The sequence below is a fragment of the Seriola lalandi genome, unplaced genomic scaffold (genome assembly GCF_002814215.2).
Source record: "Seriola lalandi dorsalis isolate HSWRI2012SDOR001 ecotype SW California unplaced genomic scaffold, Sedor1 jcf7180002054689, whole genome shotgun sequence".
Classification (NCBI taxonomy): domain Eukaryota; kingdom Metazoa; phylum Chordata; class Actinopteri; order Carangiformes; family Carangidae; genus Seriola; species Seriola lalandi.
This window is the reverse complement of record NW_019525242.1, coordinates 55,160-71,823: the sequence shown is the minus strand read 5'-3', so window position 1 is coordinate 71,823 and position 16,664 is coordinate 55,160. Positions and strand designations below refer to the sequence as shown.

Sequence of the window (16,664 nt, the reverse complement as noted above, 5' to 3'; positions counted from 1 at the left end):
TTCCAAAAGGTTCTTTACAGGGGTTTTTCTTTCAGGTCTTTTCATATAGGCCCATTTCAATTATATTTTCAGGTCATCTATTTTTGATTACGTGAATTGAAAATAGGCAGACAAATATTGTATTAACAATAAAAGTTGGTTTCATTAAATTGTGAAAAGATTAAAACAAATATTTACTATTACTGTGATTTTTGTGATGTGTGGAAAAAATATTTTACTTATTTTATGTCAGTTATGGCAATTACCTGAATATACAGCACAAGGATCAGAGCCCCGGTCCCAGAAGGTGGACTCCTTCTACAATGAATATTAGAATCCAGTGATCCCTTTCTAAATAGCTGAAGTTGTATTTCAAGCTGGCAGCTGTCTATAAACGGATGTTCAAACATGAATACAAATCTCATCATTCTCAATACTGATTTTGTGGGGAATTATGTTGTCCTTTGTATTTATGTTTAAGTCAGTACAGCCATGTTGTTTGTGCTGCTTGTAACTCCAAATTACTCTCTTTGTTATAGTTATACTCTACATAATCTATAATAAAATTCCACATATTAACACTAACACAAAAAAAGATCATTCGTTTAAGTGTGTATGTATGAAATATGTTTTTTTTTTTAAACTCATACAGTTATAGGTATTAAATTGTTCTAACGGTCTAAGTGCAAAACTTAGTGTTTAAATTGACAGAATTAAACAACTTTTAAAATGTTTGAAGACGTGAATGACAACATTCGCTACTTTAAGACCTCATATCCCAGAAGTCTCTGCACACCATAAATGATGTCACCTGACAATGAAGAGGGCAGGATGTGCTAATGTTTACAACCACTGGGCTGTCAATAATTTTATCGTAAAAACGGATTGATTTTGTTGATACTTCCACAGAGCATGAAAAGACAAGTGGATAATAGCGAGAACTAAATGACCCCTTCTGGCATTCAGGTAAAAAGACTATTTTAATGAAGTATTTGATCGTTTAATCTAGAAGGCTTGTTAGCGCTTAGCTCGTGAGTTATCCGTAAACAAGTAAACGTAGCACAGCGATGCTACCTGCTAGCGTTAACTAGACCAATAGGTGGACCTGAACCAGCTCTTGTCAATGAATTACAGCTAACGTTTCACTGAAATATAACCTACAGCATTACGTACTGACCTCCAGGCTGTGTTTAATAGCTAGCTTACAAACTGTGTCGCTAGCTTTCAGGGATTGAAGAAGGTGGCTCATCTGACTAAGAAAACTTGAATGGGCTTCACAGACAACAGCTAGCTGCACCTGTACAGATGGAAAGATAAAAGCTAACTCTTGGAATTTGCAGCTACAGCAAAAGCTCTTTTCTACAGTTTTAGCTCTGCAGTGCCTCCAGCTGAAATGTAGCTAACTGGCACGTAGCCCACTGCCACACTTCAACACACAGGTAAATCGAGGTGTCAACATATTTTTCATCAGTAAGTCTTCAGTGGTCATGTCTTGTTATAGTGGTAATATGTCCACTGCTGTTTGTTGTGACATTAGAGACATTATACAACAGTACAACACAGCTGTCTTTTGCTTTTGTTTTTGTGGCAGGGTTTTGTTAATTTTGAATTCCCCTTTTTGGTTCTGACTGACTGTGAGCTGGCAGCTGGAGAGACCACAGACATAACATTTCAGACAGAAGTTTGTTGGTAAACAGGTGGGTACTGCAATGTAACTAAAAGTTTCCTCCAGCTCTGATATGGTATTTTAGCTATACCCTGTCTTTACTCTTTTATTGTCTCTTACCTTTAACATACTTAATGCCTTCAGGGTTTTTCTACCTGTAGGAAATATTGCTTCTTGAAGAGCTTGGCAGATTTCGGGGTGACAATGGCTTTTGTGTTTTCAGTTCTACATGCTTCAAGAGTCTTTGAAAATGTCATTCAAACAGGGCTGCAGGCATGCACAATATTTTCATGATTTTTGCATTTTGAGTACAGTATGAGACACATTTTATAAGGCTATTAATGAAATGACAATATGGGCAAGTGCAGTATCCACATTGCAAGAGCTGAAACTTCTTTGATAAAGGTAAAATGTGTCACAACAGACCAGAAATGAATCACTGTGGTGCTACAGAGATGACCTATAAATCACATTCTCCAGACTTAAATGAACATGATTGTTTGATACAAAAGTAACATCATCATCATTTTAATATTTTTTTCACCACTCCAACTGAAATTGTGAGTCATGTTGCAATATCTGCCAAAATAATTGCAATATGATTTATTTTTTACATATCGTTCAGCCCTAATATCTTACTAACTGGAACATTGTTGTGCTCCCTTGTTAGAATCTATGATTGAGCTGTCAGTATGTCTCTTTCAAAGAAAGGTCATCGATTAATTAATGATTTTTAAATGTTGGGTGCAGCTGTGAGCTACCTCCTGAATTTCAGTAACTTGAATATGTTTGTGTTTTGCCTCTCTTATCAGTGTCCAGATGGAATGGGCATTCATCATGAATCGAATGAGCTCTCAGGGTAGCTCTGCAGCCCAGCGCAGGCGGATGGCGCTGGGGGTGGTGATACTCCTGCTGGTGGATGTCATCTGGGTAGCCTCCTCTGAGCTAACCTCAGTAAGGACTTATGTCACAGTCAGTCAGTTTTACACACCTGCTGTTGCGAGGCGGGTTGCAGTATAAGACGATACAATAGGAGTGAAATGAGAGAGGGGTGCATATGTACTCAGTAACCAGAGTGCATAGAGATGTTCTGGGATCAGCAGACAATGATGTGGTGTTTTGTTTTGTTCGTGCCCCAATGCATGATACAACTTCTTCATCCTCTCCCCCAACAAGTGCTGGATGAAGAGTATCCTTAATTAGTTAATGTTAATGCTGCAACTCCATTAAATGTGAAAAAAAAATGTTTACATAAAGAATTGTGTTTATGTGCAAGTACTAGTACTAGAAAATATAATATTCTGCTTGATAGTTTAAACTGCAGACGATTTCACAGTTTTAAATTTAAATATATGCCAGTTCATTCATTTTTTTATTTATTTACTGTATTTAAGTCCCCATTAGCCACTACCAAGGTAGCAACTACTCTTGCTGGGGTCCACTCAAGTAAACATAACATCATAATGCAAAACAATGGATATTAAAATCAAACACAAAACAGGGCATAAGGAAATATTGACAAATACAAACAACAGTAAAACTGCTAATAATGATAATAACAAAAATAACAAGTACCCACAGTTTATCTAAACATTCAGTAAAACATTTGATGCAGCTCAAAAAACAATAATTCCACTAAAAACAGCATATACCGTGACTGAAGAAAAAAAGTAATAAAATAAGGTTAAAAGAATAAAAAAAAAAAAAAAAGTCAGTTCATTTCTTGTGCCAGTGGCACTGTTACAAGAGAAAGCTGGGTTAGCAGCACAGAAGTGGTCTACCAACGGAAGACACAAGGAGGAAACCTGCAAACATATAACCTCTCACAGTCAACAATGATTTTCATAAAAATTAAGAAATAACTAAACAAAGAACAAATAGCAACTACAGCCATCAGATAAATGGAATAAAAAGAGCAAGGAGTCATTTGAACATTTAGTGGAATGAAAGTATGAAGTGTTGCATTAGGTTGAGTAAATACCATTTGTTACTCTCCTTCTGTGCTGCTGGGAAGAACTTTAACTTGAAAAACTAGAAATGCAAAATAAACAACAGGAGAGTCTGAGAGGGAAAACTGAGGTGGAATGTGTTTGAATTAAAAGCACAGACATGTGAAACCAAACCTGCTGCTTTGAAGACATAAAGGTGTAGACTTTCCAGTGCACATTAGCTGGTTCTAACATTTCCCCCCTGTTGTTTGTTCCTGCAGTACATCTTCAAGCGACAGGAGTACAACAAACCCTTCTTCAGCACGTTCACCAAGACCTCCATGTTTGTGCTGTATTTGCTGGGTTTCCTGCTGTGGCGGCCCTGGAGGCAGCAGTGCACTGGCACTCTGAAATGCCGCCACTCTGCGTTTGTAAGTACCACATGGGGGCAGCATGTTTAAATGTTTTTTTCCTCCAAGCATTCATGACGGTGCTTATCACCTCCTCAGTGATACAGAACCACAAACCATGTCTTCTGACAGCTTTATTACCAGCTGCTATAACAGGGCTAGTATTGTTTTCACCTTCTGTGTGTGTCTGTGTCCGTGTCCGTGACCGTGTCCGTGACCCTGTGTGTGACCGTGACCGTGTCCGTGTCTGTGACCGTGACCGTGACCCTGTGTGTTTCTGTGTCCGTGTCTTTTTCTGTGTCTGTGTCCGTGTCCGTGTCCGTGTTCGTGTCTGTGTCTGTGTCCGTGTCTGTTTCTGTGTCCATGTCTGTGTCTGTGTGGCAAAATGTGGTCATGGAGACACCTACTGTATCAGGAACTACCACAGAGGTGGTTTTTAGGACTTTTGCAGGTGTCTGTCTGTCTGTGGACAGAGTGATTCTGTCACAACCTGCCAGATACAGTCAAAAAACTTTACAGGTGTGTAGGTGAGCTCAAAATAAAGGCTGGATTGGAAGATGAGTGTGGTCCGACTCATGAGTACTGGTTTGGACTCATGGGGTGGAACATCGCAGCTGGTGTGATCCTATCACAAGGTGCTCCCTAGTTGACTTTATTTTTCTCAACTACATCTGCAGAAGAAGCAGAAAGTTGTGGAAAACCTTCTAGAAATCATGGATTCTAGCTTTTTTTCTGTCTGTCTAGGCTGAGTTTCTTTTTTTTTTTTTTTAATCACAAAACGGATTCATTATTGTTTTTGATGCCGAAAAAAAAAATCTTCCCACTGAGCTTTGTTAAAGCTCACTTAGAAGCTGCTGGTGAATGTTTTTAAGGACCTGGGTTGAAAAACAATTAACCTTTTTAGATAAGATGAAAGTGTGAAAGGCTCTTCAGTCAGTGCAGCAGAATGTCTTTGATCTGTTGACAGTTTAAATTGCCTCTTTCTGCAGTTTGCTGATGCCGAGGCCTACATTGCACCCTGCACCACTGACACCACTGGGAACAACTGTTTGGTACGTAGTTTGTTTCCAGAGTAAATGATGAACTCTACCTGCAGTGTTCTGTTTAAAATGTTTACCATTTCCTGCTCTGTTGTCAGTGTAGGGAGTCAGGACAAACTTAGTTATGAGGGTTGTTTTATACGACTATTTAACATCTATAAATGTCTGACTTTGTCTTTCCCTCAGAGTGAACCTCTGTATGTGCCAGTGAAGTTCCAGGACGTACCCGCTGAACACTCAAATTGTTTAATTGGAGACTGTGAATCTTGTGAGTACATACAGTTGATGTTTTCTCCTTTATAAAAATGAAGCGTGAAGCACATTTATTGTCTTGTATCCCGCTCTGAATTTACTAAGCTCTCATGAATTTGTTTAAATGTTTAAGTCGTGACTCATGTGATTGATAACCTCATCAGTTTGGTCTCATTAATGAGAGATACAATGTGAACAACAGAGGGCAGTACTGAGCCATGAAAATAGGCAGAATCATTGATTAAAGCCACTCTGACAGAAATGCTACATTTAACATGAGGAACATCTGTCTGATGTTTTGTCTCTCTCTTCTTCTTTCACACACCATCATAAGAACAAAATGACAAACAGCAGGATTTCGTCGTCTGTCTGAGCTGCTTTTCGCAGAGCAATTGAAAAACCTGATGATTAAGTGATGCTCTTCAGAAAAAGCTGCCCCTCAATTTCTAGAGCTGGCTGACAGGCTCCAGAGACCAAAGCCACACAGCAGAGGTTCTCAGACAGTTTATTAGGGTTTCTGGTGTGTTTGAATTACAAGGCTTCATATGTTTGGCACCTGTGTTGGAAATAATGGTTGTTTTCGTCCCAGTCCCGCATTAGCAGCTGATAAGGAGGCTGTTAGGTGTAATTTATGGTAAAATGAAGGTCTTGCTGCAAATTCAAATGGAGCCTCAAAATTACACTATATTTTCTGTGTTTGGGCATTTGAATAAAACCTCCATTAATTCACTCCTCTCTCCCATTTCTGCCTCCCAGCAGCTTCCAAAAAGCACCGGGTGCGTTTCAGTAACATCATGGAGGTGCGTCAGCTGCCCTCCACTCAGGCTCTGGAGGCCAAGCTGTCCCGCATGTCCTACCCAGCTGCCAAGGACCAAGAAGCCATGCTCCGCACAGTGGGCAAGCTAACAATCACTGATGTGGCCAAAATCAGCTTCTTCTTCTGCTTTGTGGTGAGTGGAGATCAGCTGGAAGCCCAACTTTATATTTTACTTTGCTGTATCAAATTATAGACATATTTCATAGAAATGAAAAACACTGAATTTATTTTTTTAAATAAATCGAGACAAAACATTTTGAAATCAAGATACTCTATTTGTATATTTTACATTAAACTCTTGTTTAGAAATAAACATTCAGTGCTGTGAAGTTATAGTATGGAAAATGTTGAATACCCAATACTGTTCTAATAAACAGTGTCTTTGAAAAGCATAGCTAAAAGTCACATGTTAGAGTACATAGATTTATTTTTAAAGGTCCCATATAGTATAAAGGGCGATGTCCGTGTGTAGTTTGATTATAAAGCAGGTCTAGGTTCTATATTAATACTGTGAAAGTATCAAAGCCTCAATCTACAGAGAAATGCACACAGCCTGTATTCAGACACTGAGCCTTAAGACCAGCTGTCAGGACTTCTGGAACTTTGTGATGTCACAACAAAGCAGTCACTGCTCTCAGCCATGACCAAAGCCTGGACTACCTGGACCCACCATCCAACCTTGGAGGATTTGGTGTTTTTACCTGAAATCTGTGATATTTTTATTGGATCATTCAGTAAACAGTCAATCAATCAGAAGAGAGGCTCGTCTCTTACACATAGCTGCTGCTAGAGATATAATTTTAAATGCTGTTTGGCAAACCCGTGTCGCTGTCATTGCGTTTTACTCACTCTCTTATCATAAAGGCTGATTGATGGAGAGCTGCTGAGATGGTCCTTCCAGCAGGTTCTCTATCTCCACAGGACTCCTGAAGCTCTGTTAGAGTGACTGTTGGGTTCTTGGTCAGCTCCCTGACCAAGGCCCTTTTGGCTGGTGGCTAGATGGCCAACTGCAGGAAGAGTCCTGGTTCCAAACTTCTTCTTTTTCACAATTATTGAGGCCCTGGGAACACGCAAAGCTTTACAAATGGTTTTATACCTAATCTGTACCTCACCACAATGGTCTACAGAGAGTTCCTTGGACTTCATGGCTTGGTTCTTGTCCTGACATGCAGTGTATACTGTGGAACCTTAGGTACACAAATGTGTGCTCCTCTCAATTATGTGCAGTCAGTTCAGTTTGCCAAACAGGCAAAAAGGATGTACATGACCACAGTTTGGAGCCACAGCAAAGGATCTAAATACGGGGAAAACCATCCACATAGTTGATCTGACAGAGGTTTTTATTCCGGATGCCCTTCCTGACACTTCCTGGGTTCAAGAAGCCGTGGATCAAACTGCCAACCCAGGGACCACCTGAGCCAGGGCCCTCTGAAATCTACAACAGAATAAAGTGTGCACAAACTGAAAACTCTGTGAAGCTACTGTAGTTCTACAGCACCGCTTCACCTGTGTCTTGTTTTTATGCTTTGCTGTAGTTGCTTTTTATAAAGCATAATTAATAACACACACTTGTATTCTTTTTGTGTTATTTGCAAGCCAGGTAGCAAAAAGTGTGTGTTTGCTTGTACTCTAAAAGATGTGCCATTGCCTTATAACAATGATGTGACTGAGCAGAGAGTCACAGTTTATGAGTGCCAACTTGCAAGTCATTAATCTTGTGGCATTTTTAAATGATGAACTATCAATATCAAAATCACCTCTTCCTCTCTCACCCCCACCAAGGCCGCGATAAACCTGGGTGTCATGTTTGATGACCAGCTCTCCTTCTCTGACCATGTTGCATCCCTCTCCCGGTCCCTGCTGCTTTGTACATAAGAAAAATCATCCCTTACCTGTTTTACCTCACTTGCCACCCAGATCTTGGTCCAGGCCATGGTTATCTCTCACTTCACCTACTGTAATGCCCTTCTGGTGGACCTCTCTGCACACACAGTGAAACTCTTACAGATGGTCCAGAATGCAGCAGAATGTCTGGTCTGCAATCAGGCTAAAAGGTCAAATATCGCTCCGCTACTCATCGACTTACACTTGCTACCCATGGCCTCCTGAATCAAATTCAGTCACTAAGCTGCCTTCAGAGAGACTTCTGGGACTGCACCACCTACTTGAACCCAATCATTCAGCCTTATGCTCCTTCTCAGCCACTGCGTTCCTCCCAGCAACATCATCTGTCATCACCATCCCTGCACACAAGACAAGCTCAGTCCAGACTGTTCTGGTCTGTGGTTCCCTGATGGTGGAACAAGCTACTGAATGCTCTCAGAGCAGGAGCGTCCCTCTCTATCTTCAAGAATCTGTTGAAGGCTCACACCCTACCCAGCCACCATGCACTTTAGGTTCAGTTTGGCCTTTAAAAAAAAAAGTTGTTATTATAATTACTGAGCATTCTGATAGTGAGAGTGAATAGATGACAGGAAAGAGGAAGAGAGAGATGCTCGCTTAATCACATCACAAACATGGGCGCACACAGCGAACACAGATTGACCAGTGAGTTGAATCAAAACTTAAGAACAGTTAATTGGTGTTTGCCTGTTGTGTTGTAAGGTGTTTGTCATTTCGTCCCTTCCTCGTACACATCGTCACATCTCTGCTTCTGTGTGTCTTCCAGTGGTTCCTGGCTAACCTGTCCTACCAGGAGGCGCTGTCCGATGTGCAGGTTGCAATCGTCAACATCCTGTCGTCCACTTCAGGTCTCTCTCTCTCTCTCTCTCTCTCTCTCTGAATTTCATGGCAATAAGTAAAATGTAAAGGTTGGAAAGGAAAATGAGCGTTGGTTAAGTTGTGTATTAATGAAACCTAAAGAGGTGTGGTCTGGTCACTGTTCCTTACCACCTCTCCCTCTTCAGGCCTGTTCACGCTCATCCTAGCAGCCATATTTCCCAGCAACAGCAGCGACCGCTTCACCTTGTCCAAACTGCTAGCTGTGGCTCTGAGGTAAGGGCCGAATGAATATGTGTATGTATTGTTTTATGTTGTTTGTGTTTCCACACTTTCCTCTTAGATTTCAGTTGATCTGCTTTGTTAAAGTTGTTGAAATCTAGTTTTCATTGTATCCAGTAGTATCGTAGCAGCCAGGGGCTTAAAGAACACGTCTGGTGACGTTTTATCATTTTATGATCAACAAATCTCATGAAAAGACTAAAACCAACAATGAATTTACTCTGCTAACAATCATTGTTGTGTTAGCTGCATATTTAAACCCATCATACTGATCAGAGTCTGCCACTTCCACGGTGGCCAATGGTTAGAAGCATAGCAATGTGAACACAGAGCAGCTTTTCTGATTATATGCTCTGATTTATGACAAAAAAAGTCTAATTTAAATCATCTAGAGGATCTGTAAAAGTTATTTCTTTCCTCACCCCATGTGGCGGGTTCAGACAGATATCTTGACAACTACTGGCCAGATTCAGACAGAGAATTCATGATCCGTGGTGAATAAACTCAGACGGTTTTTGTGACGTCCTGATCTTTTCTCTTATCGCCACATTCTGAACAAAATCTAAACTTTGAACACAAGACTTTTAATTTATTGAGCACATCACCTCGGCTTGTTGCCGCATGCCCTTTGCAGATGTTATAGCTTTTAGACCTGAATGTGTTGAAAAAGGAGTAGTTCAATATTTTGGGAAATATGCCTGTTAGCTCTATTGATGAGTGTTAGATCGATCTCGATCTCTTCATCTGACTCTCACCATTAAAGCAAAGAGTTAAATTATTTCTTTTATTTTATCCAAGCTGTTGTACATAGTGTCTTATTTAATTTTAGTTAAAGTGAATAAGTCACACATTGGTCACCAGTGTCAGTGAGGTCAGTCCTGTAACCTAAGAAGAGCAGTCACTATGTTGTTAATGTCATTCGACACTTTCATATTGTAGAATATGTGAACGTTGGAGCAGTTTTGCCCCCATCAGGGATACTTTGCATAGTTCACACTTCAAATACATCCATACATCCAATGTATATGCTTGAAAAGATCTGCAATGGATTAAGAAAAAAATCCTGAATCCTTAATTCCTTAATGTTTTTTTTATATTATTTTTAAATCAAAAGTGGAGTTGATCCAGTGTGCAGAGAGGCTCAGTGAGACAAAAGCTATCTGATAAAATAGGCTGGTCATCCAAAGTGATGAGTTCAATGACCACTCTGTAATCTTTTTGGCCTCCTGCTGTCTCAAGGAAATGTCTCTCGCCTTCTTAATGTTCCTTGAGTCCGCGCTGCAGCTTTTGCCTGAGTGAACTCACTGTATTCCCTTGAGTCTTTGAGTGACTGTTGGACCTGCTTTCACTTTCCACTTTAAAATATTTCCACACCGCGTCCTCTCTCCGTTTACAACACCCCTGTGACAGCTGACGTGAAAAGGCTTCTTGGGCTTAGGTTCGTGCTCAATACAGCCGATACCGATGAGTTAAAAAATGCCTTGATCTGCCCCAATACCGATCTTTGAAATTGGATCGGGACATGCCTACCCACAACCGCTCCCCTGGCACTGCAGCTGCCCGGTGCTGGTGTGTGTGTTTGCTGACTGCTCATTGATGGGTTAAATGCAGTGGTCAAATTCCTTTGTGTTTAAAAAAATATATAATTGGCGTCTAAAAAATTTGTCTTCTTCTTCTTCCCCTTCTTTAGCATGGGAGGTGTGGCTCTTGTGAGTTTCTCCAGCATGGACAACCCTGATGGGAAGGGTGTCATAGGTAACCATGGAGACAGCAAGTATCTGTCACTCTTTGACATCACTATTGTGTAATTAATATAGTTTGAAACCCTCCTTCCAAATGTGATGACTTTTAAATTGTTATGAAGGTTCTCTGTGGTCGCTGGCGGGGGCGATACTTTACGCTGTCTACATAGTAATGATCAAGAGACGAGTGGACCGGGAGGATAAGCTTGACATTCCCATGTTCTTTGGTAAGCAAATGCTCAGCATGTTTTTTTTTAAGGCCAGACTTTTTATGGCTCTGTGGCTGGAGTTATTATGTTTTCAGGCCGTCCATCCGTCCCTGCCTTTGGCGTTAACGCGGCATCTCAAGAACGCCCTCAGGGAGTTTCTTCAAAGTTGGCACAAACGTTCACTTAGATTCAAGGATGATGTGATTTAGAACAATCACAAACAACATGAAAAAGTGTATCTGGGTTTTTCCAAATCAAAAAATCCTGGATGACAAAGGAGGTCCACACCCTGCTCAGAGTCTGCAACATAAACTCCATGTCTTGCCACTGCGAAATGTTCAGTGTTACCAGATCCAGCCCGGAGGGGGGTACCAAGGAGGCCAAATCGGCGTCCAAGCAGAGGATTGAGGACCACTTCACCAACGCTCCCCTCCACTGCGTGTGGCAAGGCAAGGCATCCAGCACGTCACCAACTACAGAAATCACCACTGCTGCCGGTGGCAACACTTCTCTAGCAGAGGAGCTAAATTGCTTCTTTGCTCGTTTTGACACAAAGGGACATGGGGTTGATACGACTCCCCCCTCCAGCCTCCAATAGCTGCACACTTTTAGAGCAAACATCAGACGTGAGATGTGGATGCCATTAACAGCCTTAACGACCAGTCACACTTACACCTACTGTCATAAAGTACTTGAAAGACTGATCGTAAAGCACATCATAGGCACCTTTCACCCACCCTCCATCAGCTCCAGTTTGTGTACAGACCAAATAAGTCAACAGAATGTGCCATCGCCACCACACTGACACACCTTGAACATTAAGGGACCTATGCAAGGTTGTTATTCATAGACTACAGCTCTGCCTTTAATACAACAGTCCCCAATAGAAGGTCACCAAACCGGCTGACCCTGGCCTTTCCCAGCCCATCTGCTGGTGGATTAGAAGGTCCCAGTCTTGAGCTTCGTTCCAGTGCAAACCCCAGGATCATCTAATGGCGCTGAGGTGACCATCCACGGTGTTTCAGTGTCCAGGTCCGATGCACGAGTGGCAGAACCTGGTGCCAACTGTCTCCAGCTCATTGTCCTCGGGCGCTAGACCCTTCAGGTTGCACGGGTACAGTGCCAGTGAGCATCGAGGCCAGCCAGGGGGGCCGCAGAATCTGTGACCATCTGGGACATCAGGGAGGCAGGTGCTCTGAGAATAACCTGGCACTAAAAACCGGCAAAACAAACAGAACCAACTAATAATTGACTTCAGCAGAAATAAAGGAGAATATAACGCCTCTCCTTATCAACGGGGGACAGCATGGAAATGGTTCCCAACTCTATTCCCTTTCGCAGAGCAATCAACATCCTCAAAGGCTCATCCCACCCCGGACATCACCTGCCCCGCTGCCCTCTGGCAAGCACTACAGGGCCATAAAATCCCACCACACCTCCAGACTCAGGAAGTTTTAACCGAGGGCCATCTGTGAACTAAACTCTGCCAAGTCTGTACCTATCTATAACCATTCCCTCTGCCAGGGGCCCTCACTCTGACCAGTGGGTATAATGTAGGACAGCGTCTCTGCAAATATTCACTGTTTTAGTGCAATATCTGCATCGGTGCAACACTTACAGTGGGGTCCTAAAGTCAGAGACCACTTACCCATTCACTTTCACATGAAAGTGGTCTCAGTCAATAATGTTTAATATTCTAGACATTCAAAGACTTGCAGCTTGTCTGTGTGTCTGTGTGTGTGTTTGTGTGTGTGTGTGTGTGTGTGTGTGTGTGTGTGTGTGTGTGTGTGTGTGTGTCTGTGTTGTAAGTTCTTTAACTATACATACATCTGGTCTGAATCTTTTTCAAGATTTAGTTTTATTTCATTTTCTAACTAGTTTTTTCTCTCACTGTTGTTTTGATGTTAGGAATAGCAATTTAAATTTCATTGTACTGTTGTGCAATGACAATAAAGGGATTCTACATTTGCATTTATATTTACTTATTTGGGAGACGCTTTTATTCAAAAGGATTTTCAAATGAGGGACATCACCTTCCGAGGTGCTCTCTGAAGAGACAAGTCTTCAGCAGATTCTTGGAGACAGAGAGAGACGCCTCTGCTCTGATACCGTTGTGTATTTTGTTCCACCATCGAGGGAACCACAGACCAGAGCTGTCAGGACTGTGTTTGCTTGTGTGCAGGGATGGTAAAACCAGAAGACATTCCTAAATTCTAACTGATGAAATGATGAAGTTTTACATCCAAAAAGTGAAAGGTCAACTTCACTGCAAAAACACTTTTCTGGCCATTATTCAACACTGTAACTCAGGGACAGAGGGGGAGATGACGCCCATATTTCACGTGTGGTTGGAGACTGAACTGGTGTCCACGTTGAAACTGTAATGACTGTACAGATCTTCTGTGCTGCCGGGCTGAACATGTGCCTGAGGCCTCCACGTTTTACAATCGGTAGCTTCTTTGCAGCAACATCCATATTTGAATTATTGTCTTCTGTCATGGCTGCACCTTTGCTCTGTCAGAACCAGCTTTATTGACCAAGCAAGTGAACACATCATGGAGTCTGACTGGTTTTTATTTCTCTCAATGAACTTACACACTAGTACAGTAGACATACAGCAGAACAAGAGCAACAGATCTTAACAAAGTGATGTGAAATCACTAATATCTTTTATATAATTCCCTCCAGTCTACAGATGTTATGAGTCTGGACAGATGTGGATGTAAACTGCACCTTGACTAGCTGGTGGAGACGTACAACCCTCTAGTTAATGTGCACCAGTTGTAGTTATTTCTTAACAATGTCTGCACCCTCTTCATGTATTAAACACTCAGCAGAAAAATTGAGACCCCCCCCCCCGCAACAGGTTTTATTCCATGAACCTGAAGCTACTCTGGCCGACAGTGGTTTTCTTTAGAGCTGTCTTGGTTTAACCGCTGTGTGTCTCTCAGGGTTTGTGGGTCTGTTCAACCTGCTGCTGCTGTGGCCTGGCTTCCTCCTGCTCCACTACACGGGCTTCGAGGCCTTTGAACTTCCCAGCCAGCTGGTGTGGACGTACATCCTCATCAACGGCCTCATCGGAACCGTTCTCTCGGAGTTCCTCTGGCTCTGGTGAGCACATGATCCATAATTTATGCAGGTCACAGTTCCAAATCATTAGGATTTAATGCTTTATAAAACGTTTTGATTCTGTTTGTTGAGCTTCCATCTAGATACCACCCTGAGGAATTAAACAGAGTCAATAAAATGTTCTCTTGCATCATGTACATTATGTTTAAAATATTTCTTTTTTGTCCACAGGGGCTGTTTCCTCACATCATCACTGATCGGTACTCTGGCACTGAGCCTCACCATCCCGCTGTCTATTATGGCAGATATTTGTATGCAGAAGGTAAGTACCCACAGCGGGTACTTCACAATGAGAGTCAGGGTTTGAAGTAAGAGTCGAGATAATGTTTGTTTTGCATCGGCGAGACTCCAGACTGAGGACATTGAGTCAGAGTGGATTGCAAAATGGAAAGTTCGGATGATTTTAGTTTGTTTAAGCCTTCGAGCTGATTAGATGAAACAAATAATTTGGTTAAAACTGAATTTAATTTATTGACATTTCAAGTCAATGTTTTCAATGTTCTATTAACGGTAAGTTAAAGTGTTGATTGTTTTACAAGTCAATATAAGCCACTTCTGTCCTGTTTTGATGTTAATGTGAATTTCTCTATTTTCCAACCCTTTCTCTAATTAAATGGAAGCAACAACTTAATAGATGTAAATTAGTCCTCGAATTTATTTTTTGGCAGAAGTGGTCTTGTTGTAGTTTTAATTCTAATTTTGTCAAGGTGACGTATTCTCTTTAAACTCAACACAGTTCACAGATGAGTTTAAAAATATTAACAATGAGGACATTTGGGGATTTGGTGGGTGATACTTTGCACTGAAAACCACAGAGTATACATGTATCTTCATAGAGGTGTGTGTTCTGTGTTTGTCGTATTGCTTTACCCAAAAATTATTTACTGAAGTTAATGTTGTGATGTAAGTATTTATTGATGTTACAAGTCAAATAACTTTTTTGACCATGTGGTTATAAATTAATCTCAGAAACTAAAGTCCAGTAATGACACCACTTATAACTGGTTACTTTCTTCTGTGTGTGTGTGTGTGTGTAGGTACGTTTCTCGTGGCTGTTTTTTGCCGGGGCAGTCCCTGTCTTCCTCTCCTTCTTCATCGCCACGCTCTTATGCCACTATAACAACTGGGACCCCGTCCTGGTGGGGCTGAGGAGAGTGTACGCCTTCATCTGCAGGAAACATCGCATCCAGAGGTACGTCCTGGTTCTCCACCGGGCTTTCATGTGACATAATATCCTGTGGAAGCTAAGCAACTGAACGCACTGACCACATCTATCAGTGCGCTAACTAACATGCATACAAATGACATATAGATTACATATAGATTACCTCTGACCATGTCCAAGCAGCCATTTGTTCCAGTACATTTGTAGGTACTATGAGACACAGTTTGCAGAGACTGGGACAGGTAATGCATGAGAGACAACACTGGTTCTTTTTTGGCAATGTTACATTATTATCACATGGTAATATACTATTGCGAGCAGGGACTTTTCTGAAACCTCTGACATTTGGTTGATTCAATGAAATTTGTAAGTTGATAGTTTGATTTTTTTAATAGACAATTTAAGTGATGAAGTGTTTCTGGCTGAGGGGACGGAAAAAATAAGCGAACATGAAAGTGTCTTAAATGGTAATAAAATGCAGTTCAGTTCCCGGCAGCAGTGCTTCGGTTGTGAAACTCAACCTCATGTGGTTGTGTGCTCTAATACACTCTTGTTCCTGTATGCACACACACATAAGTGTAGAAGCATCTTAATAAAAATAACCGCAGCAGCAACAACAACAACAACAACAACAACAACAACAATAACAAAAGGAAAAGTACAGCCATAAAACATCTGTCACTACATTAGATTGACCTACGAAACAGTGTGTTCAGTTTGCTTTTAACACCTGGAAACAATCTTGGCTGCTGAGGAACAGACTGCTTGATGCTCTGCTTCTGGAGCTGAGAGCAGCTGCAGCCAGTGGACATCTGGGGTGATTTCACAGTGACATCACAGTTAAGCCCTTTTATTTCAGTCATGTCAAAAAATGGACTTAATGTTTGATCCAACCGTCTACAGCCTCCTCAGGGCCAGTGGACATCTGGGGTGATTTCACAGTGACATCACAGTTAAGCCCTTTTATTTCAGTCATGTCAAAAAATGGACTTAATGTTTGATCCAACCGTCTACAGCCTCCTCAGGCCAACAGCATTGAGTTCAGCAGTGTGTGTGTTTAGATCATGTGTTGGAAATGGATTATCCCAAATCAACATTTAGATTTCCTGCATTGAGGAAGCAGCATTCTGCATGTTTGAATACACCAACACACCACCAGAAGAGGGCTTCAGTCCTTGGTTACAGCTTCATTACAAGGTGATTAATCTGGCAAGCTCCTTTTCATAATGTGCCTGGTTATTAATGGCCTAAAATTATATCACAGGGCTGCCACAGGTCCTTGATATCCTTGAAAGTTTGTAAAAATAGAATCTGAAAATGGACATAA

General features: G+C 41.4%; 1 protein-coding gene across 3 annotated transcripts; it reads left to right on the top strand.

The window, feature by feature from the left end:
• Positions 1-795: 795 nt before the first annotated feature.
• Positions 796-15,803, top strand: LOC111667408 (solute carrier family 35 member F5). 3 transcript variants are annotated; one of them, XM_087178488.1, is made up of 15 exons: positions 796-945; positions 1,201-1,418; positions 1,571-1,676; positions 2,458-2,599; positions 3,855-4,004; positions 4,973-5,035; positions 5,210-5,291; positions 6,032-6,225; positions 8,761-8,842; positions 8,999-9,086; positions 10,783-10,847; positions 10,957-11,061; positions 13,995-14,154; positions 14,344-14,434; positions 15,210-15,799. In XM_087178488.1, exons 4-15 carry the CDS (start codon positions 2,465-2,467, stop codon positions 15,396-15,398), a joined length of 1,404 nt encoding a protein of 467 aa, XP_087034614.1. In that variant the 5' UTR covers positions 796-945; positions 1,201-1,418; positions 1,571-1,676; positions 2,458-2,464; the 3' UTR covers positions 15,399-15,799. The 3 variants fall into 3 exon arrangements, with proteins under 3 accessions (XP_087034614.1, XP_087034615.1, XP_023278839.1); XM_087178489.1 differs by lacking the exon at positions 1,201-1,418 and having other exon boundaries at positions 6,035-6,225; positions 15,210-15,803; XM_023423071.2 differs by lacking the exon at positions 1,201-1,418.
• The last annotated feature ends 861 nt before the right edge of the window (positions 15,804-16,664 follow it).

Excerpts from the sequence above, each read along its gene's own strand:
- LOC111667408 (XM_023423071.2), top strand. The coding sequence starts at position 2,465 with ATGGAATGGGCATTCATCATGAATCGAATGAGCTCTCAGGGTAGCTCT. Across the intron at positions 2,600-3,854 it reads CCTCCTCTGAGCTAACCTCA|TACATCTTCAAGCGACAGGA; the intron begins GTAAGGACTTAT and ends TTGTTCCTGCAG. Across the intron at positions 11,062-13,994 it reads TGACATTCCCATGTTCTTTG|GGTTTGTGGGTCTGTTCAAC; the intron begins GTAAGCAAATGC and ends TGTGTCTCTCAG.